Below are 22,455 nucleotides of genomic sequence, written 5' to 3'. Positions count from 1 at the left end.
AGCAAATACATTTTACAGAAGATCAATCATCAGTAATGTTATTTTTTTTAAACAGTCACAACATGTTTATTAAAGATGCATCCTTTTGTTCTTTTAGAAACAAGATAAATAAATTATTGCCAAGTAATGCAAGTATTCCCATGAAACAACTTCAACAAGTTTGCAGACACTGTGCAACTGTTCTCATTTAAAAATGAACCAGGATAGTATGCATATTTAGCACCTCAGTATACCACTGATCTGGAATCAGCACATGCCCTTGTCACATTCATTAGAAAACTGATCCAATATGAACATTACTTCTCTTAAGTCAAAGGGACCCAAGGAAAACAAGGCATTGAAAACAGCATGTAAACAGAGGCTGGGTGCACAATAGGAACCGTTTTCATGCTTTTTTGCACACCAGCACTTTCATTCTTCCATCAAAGACCATGCTTCCTCTGCTTTCATGTAGTACTGATTGGCCAGTCTGCCCTTCATGGCCTCCATAGCTGCATCAGCAGCCTCATTGAAAAGATCACCTACAAAATTTAAAGACATCATAACTCACACATCTATACAATTCCAATTTAAACTGTTACAACAAATTCAGGACACATTTAGAAAGCAAAACTGCCATGATACTGTAAAGGAGCCAAGTATCCCTACAGTAACCTGTGTTTGTCATTTCAAGAAAAGGACCTTATTGTACATCTGCACGGTTTTATTATACTAATTATTTTAAAAGTCACAGGACTATGTTATGAGGCATTCATTTTCCATTGCTTTTGCTTTGGTATAATAACACTTAATGATTTGTGCTGGGCAGATAAAGAACAGGGTGAATTGTCAATCCGAGCATCTGTTGTTGTTGCAGTCTCTTTAGTTTTGTTTTCTAGGCCCAGGACAGTATTGCCACCTTGTGGAACAACTGATTGGTGCAAAACAAATTCAATGCCCATGTGCAACCTGAGTGTACAAAGTGAACAAGTGACATATACTTTGGGCTTAATGCTGTAGCCCACGTGTCTCTGGCTGTAAAGGTGTTCCCGAGATACACTCACCTGCTCTTTGAGGGTCTGCATCCAGGTTGTGCCCTCCCTCCTGGTACATCTCAGCCAATCGTGCCAACAGAAGGTAGCGCGGCTCATCCTTTATCCCATCAAACTCTCCCCCCTCGTCGTAGTCTGTCATCTTAAGGGCAGAGTCATACCAGTGCACGGCTTGTTTCCAGTCCATAACCCTGCATTTTTAAAGTCCAAAATGAAAGTTTCAGCTCTAAACACATCTTGGTCCAAAAAGAAAAAAACTGATCAATGCGTTTCTCACCTATCAGAAGAGAGGCTCAAACCCGTGTCGAATGCTCGTGCTACTAGAATCATACTCGGCCGGTCTCTTGCCTCAGCAGCCTGCAGCAAAAAGCGGAAACCCTTCTTGCTGTTTTCCTCAGATGCCTGAGATGAAACAACACGGACATGACAGAAGAAGATAAGCAGAACCACCAAAAAAAGATCATTAGAAAACACAATAAGATAATTAGGAAAAGAAAGCACCTCTAATTCGATCTCTGGTAGAATGTGATGTGGCAGCTGAAGGTAACATTGGCCAAGGGCAACTATGGCCTCAAGCTCCCCACACATGGCAGCCCTTTCCAAATGGTACATTGCAGAAAGCTGGTCCCATGGTTCATCCTTCTCACAGAAGCGCCCGCCCTCATGGTAGTTAACCACGGCTAGATGTACCTTAAAGGAAAAGTTCACACAAAAATGAAAATTTTTTCCTTATCTACTTACCCTCATGTCATTCAAAACCCATTCTGTTCATCTTCAAAACTCAAATGAAGAAACCTGAGAGGTTTCTGTCCCTCTATTGAAAGCATAATTCTGGAGAGCATAAGAGGTCATAAATGCATTGTAAAACTAATCCAAAAATTAATTGTGTGATTTAATCCAAGTCTTGTGAAGAAATAAAATCGCTTTATATGATTAACAGATTTCATTTAGGTTAACCCTGACAATAACGATAAATAGAGCACATCAAATATGGTAAAATTGGAAGCTTAAATGTACATTATAGCATGTGACAAGCACATCTGAGCTTCTGTATCATATAAAGCAAACCTATCTATTCAGAAGGCTTTGAATAAACTGCTTTATTCATATGGATTAGTTTTACACCACCTTTCAGATCTTTTTGGATCTTCAGAGTTTTTTTTGCATAGACTTTGATTAGAGGGACAGTAATCTCTCAATTTTAAAATATCCTAATTTGTGATTTAAATATGTCTTATGGGTTTGAAATGACATGAGGGTCAGTGAACAATGAAAGTATTAACATTTTTGGTTGATTAAACCAAGGAATAATCTATGTTAATATAATTTTATATTGTCAGTTCATTTCAAGAACAGGTTTATAAAACACATGGCACAATTTCTTACCTTGCCTAGGATGGATTGACCAATTTTCTTTTCGAGAAGCATAGAGTTCAGTCTCTCTACTTCCATTGCCACACAGGAGGGTCTGTGTATGTGGGAGCGAGATGAATGGTAAAAACTCCATTTTTCATCTGTCAGCTGAGAGATACAAAAAAAAGTATATTATTAAGCAACCAGAGTAATGACTGTGGCAAAAAATTATATCATTTTTTAGCTGGGTTTCCATCACCCTGCTTTTACTGCATCAGAAACGGAAAAAAAAAGCCTTAATCCGCAAAAAAGTTTTAACGCTCGCTTGAGGTAGTTTTAGAATTTGGACGAAAAAGGGTTACGCATGAATCATGTGACTTTGTGCTGTGGGATGGCAAAACCAGACTAACCAGCAGACCGATCTCGTCCCATAGCATCTGAAATTTTATGGTCATTCTGAAATCCCTGAGCAAAGTCTGTCATCAAAGTATTTCTGTATTATGGTCTTACACGACTGCGTTCACAAACAGCAGGCATCCCACTCCGAAAGCAATGACAACATTTACTGTTTTTTATCTGCTCGCTCAAGTAATTTATTATATATGAAATTATTATATTCAGTGGCTTCTCCTACTTTTCTTAGTTTTATACAGTGCCAGTTTATCAGGAAGTGACGATTTTTGTCTCTGTGACTCATTGGATGGAAACCGTGCTTATTCGCAAATGTTGTATGCGATATTTCAATTTTGCACACAAGTTAAATTTACATCTTTGGATGGACTTCATCTATTGACTTGTCCCATGTCTATGTCCATATTTATTTATTTATTTATTTACTTTTTTTGACCAAGACCAAGCTATGCATATAGTGAGTATATAGCTTAGGATATTGGTCTGTTGTGACATAAAATACAGTGGATAGCTGATCTGAGAATTGTTCTTGTATTGTCAATGAAAACAGTTTGTCATTTGAAAAACTGCTTTTATATGTTACCACTTTAAATATAAAACATTTCTATGAGAAGCAGTAGAACTAACATTTTTGAGGAAAACCACAAAAGCAAACACTTTAAATATAGCTGCACAGAAAAAGCAATGCATGCAGGAAATCACATGCAGGATTCTCACAGTTATGGACATAGGTATTCATGATTATTAGTAATTTTGAAAGTCATTTATAAAGACTTCAAAGCAATTGCTAGTCAATTACATTTTTTTTCAGAGCACAACTAGATAAATTTCAGTGCGTTTTACATTCCATTCAAAATCCCTGACATTAACATGAGAACCCTACATATGGGTTTGTGGGAAAGGAGATCTAGGAGAAAGGAGAAAGAGTATGAAAGTGAGATGAGATTAGGGTTAGACATTAGATGAAAGAGGAATGAGATGAAAAGGTTTAGATAACAGGTGGATCACAGAAGGGCACCACTCTAAATTAATGATCTATGAGAGGAAAACACATTAGGAATCAATGGGTGATGGGTGACTATCATGATTAGATACAGGGAGTTCATCAATAGTTTTGTAGTTACCCGACGAACACTGTCCTCATCCGATTCTGAGTAATGTCCGTTGTAGTAGGGACGACCCTAAACAATGGTGTAAAAACCTACCATCACAAATCTCAGGAGGCCAAATGGCTGCTGTATTTCATGTTGCATTTAGGCATAGCACACTACAACAAGAAGTTTATAAAGCACTCTAACAGAAAGGTAACATTGCCGGGGGAGTAACAAAGAAAACAAGCAAGATTAGCTTTGCATTTAAATTTCTTATTTAAATACACCATTTTAAATTCTTAGTTCAGTTTAAAATGTTCTGTATTTACTTGGGTTTAAGTCTGACACTCTCAAAGAAATGGCTCAATCATCAAAAACCTTCACTGTTTTTGTGCCAGATACAAATAATGTTTTGATATAATATATATATTTTTGTAAGATTTTTAATTTGCATTGTCTAGCCAGTTGATAATCTGTACCTGACTGTGATGTTCGACTAAGTCTCCTTCACTGCGTTTTTCACTGGGGCATCCACTGTCTCCTCCATTCTCTGAGTCCTGTTAATGCAAGTACGGTTCACAGTACAAATCAGCTTTGCATTGCTGCTAAAATCAACTTACATTTCCACAAAATATAATTGAATTGAATGTCGCTCTTAATGGTGGATATATATTCTTCTTCATAAACTGACCTTGTGATCTGCGTTAGCTCGATGTGTATCATTCATTTCATTCATGAATGACCAGCCTGTAAACACACATAGATAGAAAGACATAGTAGTGGTGACATGAATAAAATGAATGCTCAATTGTCCAAAAACAAAGAAATGCAGTGCTAAATATGTATGAACTTGGCATACGAGAACAAGCTTTACATTTCAGCTAGAATGTTCGAAGAGCTGTCAAGTAACACGATGAAATTCACAAATAAAATTTGTTGTGGTTGGTTTAATTTGTATACATGAATTGAGAAAAAAATTATTGTGTTTTAATTGAACGGAATATATAAAACTACCAATCAGATTGCTGTTGATATTAATTGCTTGAACACATTTGTTAATGCTGTTTCCGATCATAATATTAAGTACTCAACATGACAGTTTTGATGTTACAAACAAGTATATACTCCACTGAAGCCTTATAGAGTCATGGCCAAAAATATCGGCACCCTTGGTAAATATGGTCAAAGAAGGCTGTGTAAATTAATCTGCATTGTTAATCCTTTTATCTTTTATTAAAAGAATTCACAAAAATGTATCCTTTCATTGGATAATAAGAATTTAAAATGGGGGGAAATATCATTATGAAATTAAGTTTTTTCTCTAATACACATTTGAAAATTAACGACACCCTTTTATTCAACTTTTTGAAACCTCCATTTGCCAGTTTAACAGGTCTAAATTTTCTCCTATAATGCCCGATGAGGATCTGTTCTTCAGAAAAACCTTTATTTCATAATGATATTTCCCCCCATTTTAAATTCTTATTATCTAATGAAAGGATACATTTTTGTGAATTTTTTAAATAAAAGATCAAAAGGATTAACAATGCAGATGAATTTTCACAGCCTTCTTTGATCATATTTACCAAGGGTGCATATATTTTTGGCCATGACTGTATATGCAAATTAGGATGTGTGTGCTTATAATTCTAACCAAAACAATGAAAGGGTGGTGTACACTGATCTATAATAAATTCAGATCAGTGGTGGTCCACACTGGCCCAGGTTACCTAGCAACTTCAACAACAGCTAATTAATATTCATGAAGTAAGCCATAGATACCATCAGCGTGCATCATACTCTAGGCAAGAACATAATTGAGCATTAAGGAAAACAAACACTTATTCCCATAGTTACTATTCTGTCTATAGGGAAATTAAAATGTGGCTATATTTAGATAAGCCACACTGCTGCAGAAATTCATGTTTAAAGGAACCCTTATTTTAACTACAGTTTTCTGTTATCCATATTAGTATCAAAATACAAAAGGATGATTCTGGATTTTTGCTTTATAAGTGTCAAACAACACACTAAACTATTAAGCATTTTGAAAGTACAGAGAACGTTCTGTCTAAAAATAGCCAAATGCACTGAATATCTATTTATGTTTTCCCAGTGAAAAGAACTGGTAATTTTAGTAACATCACAACCAGCCAGTCAAAGGTCCACTTAAGTTCTCGGCCAGCTGACAACAAGTGGAAGGACTTCTTGTACTTTACTGTACAAATATTTATATTTGAAAAAGTGTTTCAAGATGGTTACAACATCCTGACAGCCAACAGACCATAAGAAATGTCATTCATTAATTTGTCTGTTTTCTTAAGTAGGGGGCAACTGTAACACATTCATATAACCATAGACAGTATGTGGAAGAGATTGATAAGTGTATTAATATTTTTAACTAAATCTTTAGGTTTTGATACCTAAATGTATGATACCATTGTTGTCAGACTGTATGGCTCACTATAGATGTTTTTTTAATACCAACTTTTTTTATCCTTTCAGTCTTTCTCCATTCAAATAGGTTGTGACTGTTTACTTATCTAGTAATCTAGTATTATTACCTTCATAGAATATATCTGTCACCAACTTGATGTGGTTTGACTTAAAGGGGTAACTGGATGCTACACGCACTTTTACAAGTTGTTTGAATTTAAATGTGTATTGGCAGTGTATGTACACAACTACCCTATATTGATAAAAATCCAACCATCCAACCACTTAAATTTTTTTTAAGTCACTTCCCCTTTTTCAAATCGAGCCAATCTTAGATGCTTTGAGTGAGCTGTCATCAGTCCGCTTTTGTTTCACCGTTGGAGCAGATGTAGACAAGAATGTCTCCTAAGTGATTGAGGTGTTCTGTTGTTGGATGTAATAAAAAACATAGCAGTCGTCATTTACTCCCGACATCTGAGCGGCTGAAGACACAGTGGATAACATCCGCACTAATCAGTCGCGATCCAGCTTCAGCTACAGGAAAAGTGAGTATAAGGTTTTTGTAATGAATCTTTGCAAATTGCCTTTCCTAATAATGTGCCAATTAGAAAGTTTCATGATGAATGCTGCTAAAGTAAACAGTCTCTCTGAAAGCAGCTCGGAAGAGAGGGGCGGGGTCAGCAGATCTCGTTTGCATTTAAAGGAAAATGCTACAAAACAGCTTGCCCTGAAAAGAGCGTTTTTTGAAAAGGTAAAAAAAAAAGGTTTTTTTTACACTACCACTGAGAAATTTTAACCAGACTATGTTACAGACCCTAAAGAATCATATCAAAATGGGCATCCGATGACCCCTTTAAAGGGGATCTGATATTACTCTGCTGGGTCACTCAGGTGCATTCACACATAGTACCAGGTTAGTATAGTATTACCCATGGATGATCGGCCTGCGGAGATGCCCGTAGTAAGTGGAGAACAGGGAACAGAGTCTGTGTCACTGCTTTCATCAACCAAGGAAGTCTCAGAGAGCCGGGTGAGGAGCACAGGTGTGTGGCCGAGAGAGGTCGTCCGGACCCTGGGCGAACCACAATGTTCTTCACATCCACGGAGGACAGTCTGAGCTGACTGCTGCTTAGAAAAAATAATTTATTTAGAAAACCTGCAGAAAAGAATAAAGAGTTGCAACAGTTTGTGAATGCAGTGCCAAGCGATAATACTATTCTGTAGGCCTGATCAGGCGTGCGTTTCCTAAAAGCAACTATGGTTAGTTCCTTCATAACCCATAGAGTTTCTCATGTATTTCTATGTGAGCACTTGGTGAAGAGCATGAAGCAATGATCATTGAAGCCAATCACAGACATATCTGATGAGCGCATGAACACAATGACCAATCAGTGCTGTTTAAGAATTTGCTCAGCAGCGATCAAATCTTAGCAGGAAATTGACCTTTTTAAAATTTCAGTACCAAACATTATCACATTATCACTTTTGACAGCACTACATTGGACCCAAAAAATTTTGTCCAATCAAAATGTTCGGTCATTCAAAATTCTGTCATTCTGTTATTCAAACCATCAAGGAAAACCATCAAGCACTGACTAAACTTACATAAGGATTTTTTAAAACTATTATTATCCGATACAAACCAGCATTTTGTTGGTGCGGTCCAATTGTGCAATTTCAGAAGGGGACAGGTCAAAGCGAGTGAGGCTGATACTCCTACAGATCTTATTACACAGGTGAGAGTGGAAGAAAAGAGCCATGCCACGCACACCTGAAACAAACACACAGATAATAATTACACATTTTTATCATGCTTACATTAGTCAACCTTAAGACAAATCAAGTTTCTAAGGAGAAAAAGAATGCAGGATGTTGATAAATACCTAGGTTGCCATCTCCAAAGTCGGTCCCCTTCTCAGTGTGGATCTGAGGGTCTGTGTAAAGGTCCCCAACACCCTGAATGTCCACCACTATCAGTTGGTGTCCAGAGCGCTCAAATGTGAAATGACTGAATGCCTAAAGCCACAAAAGAATAATTGCCAATAAATAAGCACACATCATTTGACTTAGACAACAGATTCAGATTTGTTACGTCTTTAACAATACACCTGGGGAGTAAGGCGTATGTTATCATCCCTCACAAAACCAGAGTTGGAGTTGTACTTTGTGTACTTCCCCTCAATGTAGTGTTCCAGGTGAAACAAAGGGCTCCCAGGGCGACTAGTCATTTCCACAACACACATCTGCATGATGTCAACCTAATAATGATGGAATACATTAAATAAGTATATAATTCATATCTGGGGTGATTGTTCAAACCTAGTTTACACACAATAAAAATTTTAATGTTTTATGAACAAACAATATCCAATGAAGTAGTACCTTTTTGGGAGGCCTGTAGCGATTGAACTCCTCGCCCCATAATTTAGCCACCATTTGTAACTTCACATCCTCAAAGTAAACAATTCTGTCCACGGTGTCCATGTATCTCTTAGCCACGTAGTTTGAGGCCGATTTCCAGTTGCTGCTGTGGGAAAAGTTAGACAACTTCTTCCTGTGAATGAAAGAGAACAAAGCTACAGGTCAAAAAAAACTTTTAAACCAAGATGAGAGCTGTAAAATTATCACTTGAAAAATGGAAGACATACCACTAAAGCATATACAAAAATATTATTATAAAGCATAATAAATATTTGAAATTAAATGTTGATAGGCTGGTTAATGTGGTGAATGTGCCTTCAAAAGTAAAAGATGTGTCAAGCAGCGTCAGTACTGTCATGCAGTGTGACAAGTAAAACTATTATAATATAATTTTCTAATGCTTTAATATTATAATGTGCCATTTTGACAGCAATTGAACAATTACATGGAATATTTGTACTTTTTTTATTAACTACAAAAATGAAATACTTGACAAGAAATGGTACAATTTTACTCTTCACTTAAAACCAATAGTCATTAGGTTATATTTATCTAGTCTAGGGTATAAACTGTATGCTTAAATTGGCTTGACTTACGCTCTGTAGCATTCCCTCATTGCTCCTTTTCCAAATGGCTGTGAAAGAAACAGAATAAAATAAATACATTTAAATATATATACATAAATAATAAGTATTAACACATTTATGTTGTTGTTACTGACACAAAAAATGTGTATTATTATGCCAAAATACCTGAGAGGAAACCTTGATAAATATGTCATCTTTTGCCCATTCACCAGTAATCGCATTGTATCTAAAGAGCAAGAACACACGTTTACACGTCAATCACTCTCAGGAAGTAGTTATCAAACCTTTTTCACAGCAGCAACTAGAAATTAGCCTCAAACTATTTGGCTACATAGTGATGCAAATGTAAACACAATTTACCCTAAAAATTTATTTTCTACATTGTGAAGAAACCAAAATACAAAAAAGTGATTATTTGTCTTCATTAGGACAGTTAATAAAAGAGTAAATGGAGTAGATACTGCACAATGGGCACAGCCCTGAAAGCAAACGCCCAATATTTACACAACCAAGTGCTGCTTTTTTCCCCGTTAACCAGAACACTGTGTACCATGCAGACTGGGGCCACCAAACATAGTTGTTTAACGGCACACTCAGCAATTGGCTGGAAGTCAAGGGATATTTTAGAGGTGTGAAGTTACAAATGTTTAAAATTAGGCTCTAGAATCGAGGAGCGGATCTAATTTTTGTATCCAACTGATATCATTCTTACAGTGTCTCTTATGCAATGACATGTTCTGAAATCATTCAAGAGTTGTGTCAGGTGTCTGTGAGGTGGTATAGTGGTAAAATCTTAAGACTGGTAACAGGAAAACACCAAAGTTCAGTAATCTCTCAGGTTTGTTCTCGTGCATCAAGCAAGTACAGCTGAGCTTCTGTTTACCATATTTATTATGCTACATGTATGTGAATTGATCAATATGCTAAATTAAATCAGTTCATCATATAAAGACATGTCTCTGGATTAAGCCTCTCAAGTCTTATGGATTACACCCACAATCGCTTTATGAACTTTTTAAACCACCAAGGGTTTGGTCGTGTGGACTTTTTAAATGGAATTTCAATTATGTTTTAAAGATGAATGAAAGTCTTATGGGTTCGGAACGTTTTAACCCATAGATGCTTTTTGCTGGTAGGTTGTAGTGTAGGAAGAGAGTGTAATGTGTGCACATCCATAAAACTTTGGCCAGAAATCCAAAAATCGGCACACTGCCACTACTGCTCTCAAAAATGTCAATTCTTTTCCAAAGGAATAGCTTGACCTAGCTTGAAGCTCGGCTGTCTAAAGATTCAAATTAACTTCTCTAACATGGCTTATGTGTTGCCTCTTGATGGATTCAAACCTCCACTCCTTGAGCAGTAGGTTAACAATTCAAAAGGCCTCACTTTCATTCACCTGTATCGAGTGCAGTGCTCTTTCTCAATTTCCTCCAGATGGAACTCTGCCCAAGGATCTGGCATGGCTTTGGCTTTCTCAATAGCATGTTTCCAAGTTGCCTGACCAAAAGAAATTTAAATTGTTTGAAAAACTTAAAATGGGAGATCCACATTATATTTTGGGTGGTGTGCAAGCACAAAGCAATGGTTGGGAAAAGAAGGAAGGTACTGGAGGAAAATAGGTATGCTGCAATAATGGTCATTCAAGAATAAAAGGACAAAGAAAAGCTTGAATCAATTCTGAGAGCATTCAGTAGGCATTAAGTTATGGATCCCAGTATAAAAAAAATGTAAGAAATGCCATCAGAAAATGGTTATCAAGACACCCTGTTCCCTTTAGGAATCAGAATTGGAACAAGAACTGTTACATTCCTTGATTTCCATTCCTGTTGGACAGGTAGGCTTTCTCCAACAAGAAGTTGCTGTTATGTGATCTTGGTAAGCATTTGTCAGGAGCAAACACCAGGCTATTTTTTTGGTTATTTCCTGAACTTTGTGCTTTGCAAATTCTAAATGACAGCTGTAAGAGATATGGTTTACTGTACTAGTACTAATCTCATCATGGACCAAGCATCATCAGTGAAGTAACCCTGACGTGCGGCAGACATGACAAGTTATCTCAAAATAACCAGTAAACATAGATCCTGTGGACAAGTACATTCAGCAAATTATTTATTTCTTTTCGAAAGGTCAGTGAGATGGCGAGTACAAATATACATCAGATGCCACCAAAGTGTGGGCTCCTCTTTACAGGGAACCCCTGAAGTATGGAAACATTACCCATGTGTCATAAGACATAGCGTGACATAGCTATCCATAAGTCATGGGCATCTCCTAAAGAGTACTCACGTAAATATTAAAAATTCATAATTTTTAAAACATTAACAATTTTAATGCCCATATTAATATTAGGCATGAACAGTATTTGCATTGGTAGTTTCTTAACTTGTTTTTTATTTCTATTGAAGTAGAAAGTCTTACTATGCTAGGTTACAAAAACACTAGATATTAATAGATATCTAACATGCATTTATAAACTATAAAGTAAAATGTAAAAAATATCATTGTCTGTACGGCATCAGACACACATTCTTTGCACCCCTTATAGATATTATTTTTACAGTGAGCAAAAGCAAGGAATGAAAGGGAAAATAAGGTGATAGGAGAAATATGGAAAGAGTGTGTATTCCAGCCTAGATGCTACAATGACTCAGGGTAAGAGGGGTTAACAAATTCTGGGAGAGAAAAAAGTAAAGTGGAAGGGTAGAAACTGAAACGTTTCCAAACATACCCGGCCTTTCTCAGTTAAAGAGCCAACCCTGACAGAGTGCCCATCCTGCTCGGGTTCATTTTTGTTCTATATTGAAGGAATAGACAAGACCCACTTTTTTAAGCACAAAAATATTAGTAGAAAGGCAACCTGACTTATTTACAGTAAGATTTACAGTACATGAGATCAAGGAGGTCCCATCATAAGAGCTTGAGAGAGCTCCATATATGGAAGTGAGTGTGTCACGGAGATGGAGAAAACAATTTTTGCATACTGAATATTAGTTCACTGCTTCTTTTGGTGACAAAGCAAAAAAACTCCGTGGTTAAGAAAAAACATTCCTTCACTAGTTATCTGTGGTACAGGCAGTCTCTTTCACCATTACAGAGAGGTCATTGTCTAAGTGGACATAAACAAGATAAGGACATTGTTGGATTACCACCAAAATAGGATTATGAAATGGATAGTTCCAGTTCTGGATAATGATACAGCATTACAGTCATGCTAAAACACACAATGTATTCATCTATGATGTAAAATGTAGCTACTGTAATAATGAAATTTGTAATAGTATGAAATAGTCTGTGAAACATTGTGCATTAAGCAATGATGAATGTTTCAAACACTAGTATGCCACATTGTTGTCACATGACTATTTTAATAATGTGTAATTCAAAAATAAAAACCTATTACACATTTTTCTATGTAATTTGTGTCAGAGGCATTTACCACCATTTAGCACAACTGCTGTATATTGCACCTTTTTGTAAATCAGTAATTCTTTTGTAAAAAAAAAAAATTAAGCAAGTACCATAAAATTCTTATACTACACACAATAAACATGCTGTGTACTACAGATATAGTACAAATAGTGGTATGCTGGTCCAAAAATAGCTTTTGTTTACAAGCTAGGGACTACATTTGTCTAGGAAGTTGCTTCTCAATGTATTGGCTTAATACAATAACATTGTAATGAATGTTTGTGTCCTTAATATTTTTACTATGTAGTAACAGTTTTATAAAAGAAATATGGCACTGGAAGTCGTGCTGTATTCTACACATATGGCTATACTCAAAATCTAGCACAACCTATTTTTTCAGTAAAGTGTTACAGCTGCGGATTAACTGGGAAAGACTCACCCTGTATGTGAAAGAGTTTTTGGGCAACGAATTTGAAAGCTGCTGGTTGCAAAGGACGTTGTTTTGGTAATTAAAGCAACCTTTGGTTGGGCTTATGGGGTCGTCAGTGATGGGGCAGATACGGAGGTCATCTTCATCATCGCTTGCATTGGAATCTTGGAAAGACCGTGTACTCTCAGCACATCCATTCCTAGGTCCATCCCGAGCACTTCCCACCAGCTCCTCCATACTAAACATGAGCTCCTCGTCAGCCATGATGTCCCACTGTGCTGTGCACCAAAACTACAAACAAGCACATTAGAATACGTGTCAAATACTGCTACATCAGCAGATGCATTGCAATAAACAGAAAAATCAGTTGTTGTTGTTGTTGTTGTTGTTTTTAGATGAACTAAGAACAAATGATCCAGAACGTTGGTCAAATTGTGAAGGTATTCGTTAATGTCAGTCCGAGATAAACCTGTTCCTGTTCATGCATTCCATTGACCCATCAAACAGTTGTTGTGCCAAATAACCTTAAAACACACGATTGCAATAACAAACTCATTTCATTTTAATACGTTCAAGTGCAACGTGATTCATTTTAAGCTTAAATTTACATTTATCTAATGCAATTTGTTGAATAATTATTCACACCAAAAAGCATAACGTAACAGCTCAAGGTGTAAACAGTACAGACTACAATAAAGAATAATCAAAAGTGCAAGTGGCATACCTTACTTCCGAATCAATAAAGCTGCTAGAATGAAGACATAACGACAACAGTAGACAGATCTCCGATTCGCCTCTAAACCCTTTCTAAAAAGGAAGCCAATTCAACAATGAAAAGCGCGTTTGAACGGAAGTTTCAGCTGCGGCTGTTTCTCAAGCACACTGCACAGTGACAGGTTTACTGTGCCTTTGCACAAATGTGTACTACGTGTCCTGGACAGCAAGCAATGTTCCCTCGTGTTGATTCCTCCAACCGCGCATATCTCCAAGGAACAACACCCTTCGCCTTAACTCATCACAACGTCAAAGCTGCTTATTCAGCCCTCTAGTGGTCTTTATCAAAAATACATGAATGTATCTGAATATATGGAAGTAATACACAAAACAAATTTGTATAAGGAATAAAACGTCAGAATATTTTTAGAAGACAGCCATGTGCCATAGTCAATCACATGGCCTTTTTATGGGGAGCGCATGATGTTAATCGATTTCAGCGTAATGTTTCGAATCCTACTAAAGGCTGGGGCATGGCTCATGAATATTAATTTATTCATGCCGACGTTTCCTGTAAATTAATATTTATAAGCCAAGCCTTCAAAACAGCCACATTCCAAAATCAAATCAAATGATCGCACTAGGTGAACGTCACGTTACGTAATTAATATTCATTATATGGGCCTTGGCCATAGTAGAATCGCGTGTTCTGGGGGCAGGGCAGTGCTCCACTGGTGAGGACTAGCTGCACGTAGCCACTGTGATGAAGAACAGACCTGCTCATCCAGTTCTGGTGGCCTGCAAACCGAGCGGGTGTTTTTGGGATTCATTTTATTGCCAGTGTCAGCGTCATCAAATGTGACGCTTATGTTTGTTCCAAGAAGATTCACTTAAATGAAACTTATGATACTTAACAATTGAACTTGATGTTGTTAAGCGCGAAATAATGTAATAATTCTGTCAGAGTTAATATGTTAGGTATGTAGGCTAATATGTAGCTTACGTAGTTTTATGGTAGCGTGGCCGAGTGGTCTAAGGCGCTGGATTTAGGCTCCAGTCATTTCGATGGCGTGGGTTCGAATCCCACCGCTGCCAATATATTTTCGACTTTTCCAAAATTTTCCTGAACGCGAAAGTCTCGCCCGACCCAAATCGCACCCTAAACCCTCGCGGTCTTACTCCCAGTCAGCACTTTCGTGATTGAATGCCATCAGAACTTATACAGAACGTTATTATTAGGTTATTTTTATAACCCTGTAAAACTATTTTTCCAATTAAAACAATGTTGATGTGTAATGACCTACACAGAGCCCTGAAATTCGTTTAATGCAAAATTTATTAAGATACAGAAATCAGATCAATCAAAACTATTGTTAGTATAGATGTCTCTCTTGTTTATATGAATATATGTATCCACCTTATTTTTCCCATAAGAGCAGGCATGGCCTTTTATAAATGTTATGAGTCTGGCTTCCAGTTCCATTCGCTTTCAGCTATTTTAGCTGTACAAAACAGCTCGTTCTGCTGCTTGAGATTGCAAATTGGTGTCTCACCATTATTTTAATAGTATATCTGAATTATGAACACATTGGTTTGTAGTGCAAACAGTCTTACCATTTACTGCATGTTGTCTTAAACATTCACAGAAAACAGCTTACTTCCACACAGAAAAATAAGGTGGATAGTGAAGGGGTGAAACTGCAATCCACTCCTCTTTTTTTATACTATTATGAATAACTAATCATAATCTTCTTAAACCATTATACATAATCTGGTATTTTGTTACAGGAGATGTCTGTATTTGGTTTCTGAGAGGTGACTGAAGGTCTGACCCATGGCAGGAATGCAGTAGCAAACAGTGTTTACTCATTTAGCCTGGCTGCCATAGAATAAATCTAAATCATAATTATATATTTATATTTTATATAAAGAGAGTTGTTAATTTGAACTTTGTTCCTCTTTATGTTGTTGAACATTGTTCCTGTTTATTTATTCTGTGGTTAGGGCTGTAAAGGTCACTAACGTTGCACATTTATCACTAACCCATGTATGCTTTGCAATTTTAATTATTTTAGATGATTTAGATTATTATAGATGATGTTTAACTATGCTGGAAAAACATGTAGAAATTTGTATCAGTGCTCTTTATTGTTCGGATCCAGTAATGTGCTGCAGTTCAACCTTGATGGGAAAAGATGCTGTTGTATCTAATGGTGTATTTGCAGGGGTTGTTTAAGAATATGATGAGCAGTATCCAGGAGTATCAACAGCTGCTCAGATGAGAAGATTAATGACTCACCTATGACTCTTACAATAGTTGCTTACAAATGTAACTAAGTGTTGCCAAGATACTGTCTTTAAATAATTTACGTGATGAAGAAAACACCATGTTTGGATGTTGCTAGAATTATTTGTACTGCTAACCCTTCAGAACCTGTAGAAGTGATGTAATATGATCATCCTGAAGGATTCTTTCTAGCAACCTGTGTGTGTGTGTGTGTACACTTGTTTATACTACATTGTGGGGATATTTGGATTTGGATAGTAAAACCTGAAATTTTGACATTTTGGGGACTCTGTAAACCGGTCTGCTGTCCCCACGAGGGAAATAAAAATATAAATAAAAAAATAGTAAATGATGTTTATCTGAAAATGTAACAATTCAAACAGGTTTTCTGCAATGCTTAGGGTTAGGGGATAATACAATATTTTTTGGTCAAAGTAATAGTAATCTATGGAAAGTCCCCACAATACACAGAAACAAACGTGTGTGTGTTTGTGTGTGTTACTTCAAGAGAGCAACCATACATTTGTGTTGTTTTACATTCTTTCTTTTATTTTCATTTATTCATTCATTCAGGAATGATCTAACAATCCATATGATAAAGTACTAGTGTTTCTGTTCTGAGTTAGTTCAAGGTTGGATCCTCTTACTCATTTTCTCTGGCCTTTGGAACTGTGGAGAACTCTGTAAACTTTGTCAACTGAACAACCTGCAAATTTGACTCCTTGTCTTCATTGGCCATATTGGTCTCTCTATGCAGAGGGTTTAACTGTCATTCCTCTACAGTTAATGGTGGAGAATGCACTCAGACATGGGAGAAAAGATACCAGGACCATCCAGTGGCGTACGGGACACCCCTGTAGTGTGTGGGGGCCCCGTCACAGAAGGGCAATCACAAATGTTATGGCTGTGAAAATGCAAGACGTGACCGTGGGATTTGATTAAAAAAAAAAAAACACCAGGTCTCTTCGTTTAAACTTTTAAACTTGTTTTGACCTGAGTGCCCAAATTTTTTTAATGCTGTGTTATGCTAGAGACACTGCAAAATACGTAAGACGCAAGCTCAAAAGCATTGCAGTTGAGTGGAAAAGCGCAAGAAAAAACTATTCTAAAACAACAACCAGGGAAATCAATTTTCTCTCACATTTTACTTTTCAGCCACTGGTCTCTTATATTAATGTTGTTTGGAAGCCTGTGCAATGATGTCTTTTCCTGAAATCCATCGACTGAACAGCATTTTCTCGATATGTCTCCATGTTGTAGTTGCACAGCAATGGCATGGACGCAATGTTGTCTGGTGGGACAGTGGGCAGTGCTCAAGTTGGTGTCTAAGTAGTTCTGACATCACATTTTTACGGAAGTCAGAACGGCTCGTGAAAAGGCACAGCTACTTTATGCAGACTGTTTGCATTTTGCTGTGGATTAACTGTTTTGTATGGAAGCATATGGGTAGCAATATTCAATTTGGAATGTAATATGCACAATGACAATGCAATATGTAAAATAGCAATGCATTTCTGTATTTACATTTACATTTTCCAATACATTTGTGCAACGTATGGTGCAAAATGAAAATGAAAATTAAATTACATAATTTTAATTTGCCATTTCACACACTAGTTTTAATATGTAAAATTAATACAAATTTTAACGCTTTATAAGTTGCAAAATGAAAATGTATTACAGAAATTATTATATATGTATAACACGTTCAAGCAAAAACTGTGTCAAAATTATCAGCAAATGCTATTTTTCTTAATTGCATTAATACTCACAGTCAAGTTCATTCTTTCAGACAGAATAAAAGTCAGTGCGAGTGCGGCACTGTAATGTCTGAAACCACTGCTCACTGTTAATTAGAATAATATTTGAATCAGCTGTAGCTGGGCACATAATTCGTGCTGCTGCGACTTGCAAGAGACCCCGTTAAATTAGTTCTAGGTTATAGTATTGTATAAATATTGTCCCCTTGGATAACAGTGAAGTGGAAATAAATATAGTTACATTTATGAAATAAAATTAAATAGGATTTTTGGGAAAGGTAAGTCTGGCCAGTTATACAGCAACGCGAGTCAGACGAGTCTGAAGATCTGAGCTGAATTTGGTGAAACATTGAAGTTCTAGTCTGTGTCAATTACTCTTATAATAAATAATAATAATAATGTTACCAGTATTTTTCGGACTATAAGTCGCACCAAAGTATAAGTTGCATCAGGCAAAAAATACGTCATGAAAAAACATATAAGTCGCACTGGACTAAGTCGCATTTATTCAGAACCAAGAGAAAACATTACCGTCTACAGTCGCGAGAGGCCGCTCTATGTTTTCAGTGTAGGCCACAGGAGCACTGAGCAGCATAGAGCACCCTCTCACGGCTGTAGGCAGTAGATCTTGGTTCATTTCTCTTGGTTCATGTCAAATTAATTTTGATAAATAAGTCGCACCTGACTGTAAATTGCAGGACCAGCCAAACTATGAAAAGAAGTGCGACTTATAGTCTGGAAAATATATGTTGTCTTTCTCAAGCCCAACAAAGAAGACTAAAAAGAGAAACATCATTCAATTTAGTATGTAATAAAACGAATATTACTAATTTATTTAAGAAATGTAACTATATTAATTTTCACAATTATTTATTAATGTCACACACACAAACCTAGTGCCTTATGACTTAAAAGATGAGACTGGAAAATGTTATAGACATGGAACTGTTCAGTCTATTATTGATTTTTATTTCCACTTCACTTTTATCCAAAGTTCATTGGATTCATTTTCATTTTGCACCAAACGTTGCACAAATGTATTGGAAAATGTAAATGTAAATACAGAAATGCATTGCCATTTTACATATTGCATTGTCATTTTGCATATTACATTCCAAATTGGATATTGCTACCCATATGCTTCCATAGTTTTAAAACTCATATGGTAGTTACATAGCCCCTGGACCTCAGTTATCATGAAAAAAGCCAGGAAATTTCAGTTTTGACAATATGGGACCTTTAACGTAGCTTATGCATTAATATCAAAAGATCAAACTCTGCAGAAGATCGCAGACTATGAACACAACGCACACAGTTTTATGTTAGGTGCAGCTGTGACCTAATGGTTAGAGAGCTGGACTAGTTACCAGATGGTTGCCGGTTTGAGTCTCGGTGCTGGCAGGAGTTGTAGTTGGGAGGGAGTGAATGAACAATGCTCTCTTCCACCCTCAATACCCATGGCTGAAGTGCCCTTGAGCAAGGCACTAAACTCCCAGTTGCCCTGGGCACTGCCACTGGATATATAGCTGCTCACTGCTCCGGGTGTGTGTTCATGGTGTGTTCACTTCTCACTGCAGTGTGTGTGCACTTGGATGAGTTAAATGGGTTAAATCACAAACCCAGACTCACATTGAGATTCAGGAGATTGAAGAGCAGGATAGGATAAAAAGATGGAGAATAAGTTTTATAGTGAACAAGTACAAGTTGGTTTATGCTTACAGACATTGACTTACACGACAGCGATGTAGTCAGAAACTGAAAAGTTTTTCCCTTGCCTTTTTTGATTCCTGTATTGGGTGTTTACATGGAAACGATAATGGTGGCATTTAAAAAAAACTTGCACTTTGATACCCATTTGCAAAAAAATGCATTTTCATTCCCCAATACGCCATTGTCGTGTAAACAAACAGGCAAAACACATAAAAAGTTTTTGGCTGAAAACGTTGTCATGTGGTCCCTTAAAAAGAAGAGACTGAAGAGACAAGTGAGTTGAACAACTACAAAATAAAGAAATCAGATATAAACAAAGATGTTTGTTTTAAAATACATGTAATTTATGGCAACAAACCATAAGCTGGGCTAGAGTCTAAAGTTAATACAGTTAAAGGTTTATGAAAATGTGCTGTTGACGGTCCTGAATGCTTTAGAGTGCTCTCTCTCTGTGTGTGTGTTTCATTCAAAAGTCAGCTAAATGCTTTTCCTGAACCTGTGTCATAAGTGATAAAACCATTTGTAGTAAAGCACAGTACAGCTGAAAACCATAGACAGAAATATTAGGATTTTATCCATCCACTGCACAAATTGTAATCAATAGTTTTAATTTCTCAAATGCCTTTAAGAGATGATAGCTTTAAAAAATAGTAGATAAAAACTAGGGACTATTGTTGAAGAAAGTGAGATCTGTTGAAATCATGATACATTCAATGGTTTTCTGCCTTGCTCTGTGACCGATAACTTCTTTGTCTCTTCTGATACAGAGGTAGCAGAACATTACACTGACTGGACAGGTTGTGATATCTAAACTCGCTAGTAAAATATCAGCAATGCTATTTTACTGTTTTAAAAGTTGTCTAATGGATTTTAGTGATGAAATGCTGCTCCGATTATCCGGTCCCACTGGCACTGATGATTCTTGAGGGCACATCTCCTAAGCAATCTGTCTCAAAAATATGAACTCTTCTATGCCTGATCACCAGCAACAGCATTATATGGATGTCTTGTTTCAACTTCATGCAGCTAGGGGATACCCAGAGGGAAAAAAATATTATTTAAAATAAGCTTATTGGAATGGGCTTTCAATAACCATTTAAGAGCACTATAAAATTGTTCCTATACTGTGGAGAACATACAAAAATCTTAATTTAAACTAGGAACATTATGCTGGTTGCCTTAAGGGCAAGAATTGCAAAGAAGTATTGGATTCAGCAACTCTGAATCCCTGAATACAGTACGTAAAGCTGTGCTGTCACAGTGCTGATACTGAACTAATAGTCTTCACTCATGCAGGTCCTTATGGCATAGGATAATTCCTAAACATGGTGGTGGCTAAAGATGAAGACTGCTTTGGGTGATTCTAAAGAAGGTCTGAGTAATAAAGTTTAAATGTAGCAGTCAACTGTAAGCTAAAAGATAACTAAATTAATGATTCCACACTGTAAAAAATGATCGTGATTTTAACATTAACCCTTCCAAATGTGAGTTTAAAATATTCTAGCTGAGTTTTTTTTTAGGGGAATGTAGAATTTATGGTGTTATTCTTTCCATTCCATTTCCATTTTCCAATTTTTTATTATTAATATTCATAAACATACTCACTATATTGTTATAGGTAAAAATTGATGGTCTGAATGCACTGTAAGTCGCTTTGGATAAAAGCGTCTGCTAAATGCATACATTTTAATTTACATTTTAATATTGTGAAATATCTGATATTCCGATTCTAAAATATGTTCAAGTAAATGTATTTGGTAGTTTAAACTCTTTTATAATGACCGTGTGATGGGTGCCCCCATGTTAAATTCGCGCTGAATCCGAGCAGTGGGATTTACAACAAGCAAATTCAAAAGAGCAGATTAAACTTTATTGTTATCTACACAACCTCTCAATGATATTAATAAAACATGTCTTTAGATTGTAGTAAGCATTATTATTGCTGCTTCTATAGACATCAGCACGTATTTTATTTAACTATAAATGTATGGTTTTCCTAGTACTTGTGGGTATTATTTCAATATCATGTTACCATGATGGTGTTTGTGTGAATGGCAATGTGCACCTTCTATATATTAGTATTTCCCTTCTCAGTTTGTAGAAAATTTGCTTGTGATCAGCTTTGATTCATCAAGTGACTTTCTCATTACCACTTGAGTTTGGTGGTTATCTTATCAGTGTATTACAATTGTACAAAACAGATATTAATACTTTAGTAGGATGTTATATTAACATTCTATCAATTCATAAAACACTTTTTTATTGTGAATTTAAGTCCATGAGCTATTTGGAGATTATGCATTTTCATGCATGCATTTTCCAGCATAATAGAGCACCATGTCACAAAGCAAGAGTGATAAAGAAGTGGCTCGAATATCATTATATTTACATTTTGGATCCGTGGCCAGGCAACTCTCTGGATCTCAGTCCCATAGAGAACCTGTGGTCAGTCCTCAAAAGGCGAGTGGACAAGCAGAAGGGGTCTTTTTTAATGTAATGAATAGCTCATCAGAGTTTTCTTAAAACCGGTGTATCTATTTGGTATTTTGTTAGAGGCGATGTCTATATCTGATGATTGTAGGTCTGAGCAATGTCTGGAATGCAGTAACCGTGTTTACTCATTTAACCCGGCCTCCAAAGAATAATTACGTATTTGATTTTTATATAAATAATCTGAATCATCCTATAATAGATTTTAAATTTATTATAAAGGTGATAGTTTCAACTTTGTTCTTTTTTATATTTATTCTGTGGTTCTCATGATAGCTGTATGACACATGTAAAACCAACTAACCCATATGTATGCTTAGCATTTG

General features: G+C 36.4%; 1 protein-coding gene and 1 non-coding gene across 5 annotated transcripts; one reads left to right on the top strand and one right to left on the bottom strand.

The window, feature by feature from the left end:
- Window positions 1-55: 55 nt before the first annotated feature.
- Window positions 56-14,331, bottom strand: LOC132122038 (eukaryotic elongation factor 2 kinase-like). Of its 4 annotated transcripts, XM_059531885.1 has the most exons (19): window positions 13,893-14,331; window positions 13,178-13,459; window positions 12,059-12,124; window positions 10,727-10,827; window positions 9,496-9,556; window positions 9,340-9,377; window positions 8,705-8,876; window positions 8,431-8,580; window positions 8,206-8,338; window positions 7,966-8,093; window positions 7,252-7,447; window positions 4,578-4,633; window positions 4,366-4,443; window positions 3,920-3,976; window positions 2,418-2,552; window positions 1,533-1,721; window positions 1,309-1,433; window positions 1,044-1,222; window positions 56-521 (listed from the first exon to the last, which is right to left on the bottom strand). In XM_059531885.1, exons 2-19 carry the CDS (start codon window positions 13,430-13,432, stop codon window positions 412-414), a joined length of 2,229 nt encoding a protein of 742 aa, XP_059387868.1. In that variant the 5' UTR covers window positions 13,433-13,459; window positions 13,893-14,331; the 3' UTR covers window positions 56-411. The 4 variants fall into 4 exon arrangements, with proteins under 4 accessions (XP_059387868.1, XP_059387869.1, XP_059387870.1 ...); XM_059531886.1 differs by lacking the exon at window positions 3,920-3,976; XM_059531887.1 differs by lacking the exon at window positions 12,059-12,124.
- Window positions 14,332-14,895: 564 nt separating this feature from the next.
- Window positions 14,896-14,977, top strand: trnal-uag (transfer RNA leucine (anticodon UAG)). Its single transcript has one exon. It is a non-coding gene; the product is annotated as a tRNA-Leu (tRNA).
- Window positions 14,978-22,455: the final 7,478 nt, after the last annotated feature.

The sequence above is a fragment of the Carassius carassius genome, chromosome 40 (assembly GCF_963082965.1).
Source record: "Carassius carassius chromosome 40, fCarCar2.1, whole genome shotgun sequence".
NCBI lineage: Eukaryota > Metazoa > Chordata > Actinopteri > Cypriniformes > Cyprinidae > Carassius > Carassius carassius.
This window is presented reverse-complemented; position numbering and strand designations above follow the sequence as displayed.

Coding starts and splice junctions, on each gene's coding strand:
- LOC132122038 (XM_059531885.1), bottom strand. CDS start 13,432: ATGGCTGACGAGGAGCTCATGTTTAGTATGGAGGAGCTGGTGGGAAGT. Junction 4,444..4,577: donor GAGCTAACGCAGATCACAAG/GTCAGTTTATGA, acceptor TTGCATTAACAG/GACTCAGAGAATGGAGGAGA. Junction 1,223..1,308: donor TTGAGCCTCTCTTCTGATAG/GTGAGAAACGCA, acceptor TTAAAAATGCAG/GGTTATGGACTGGAAACAAG.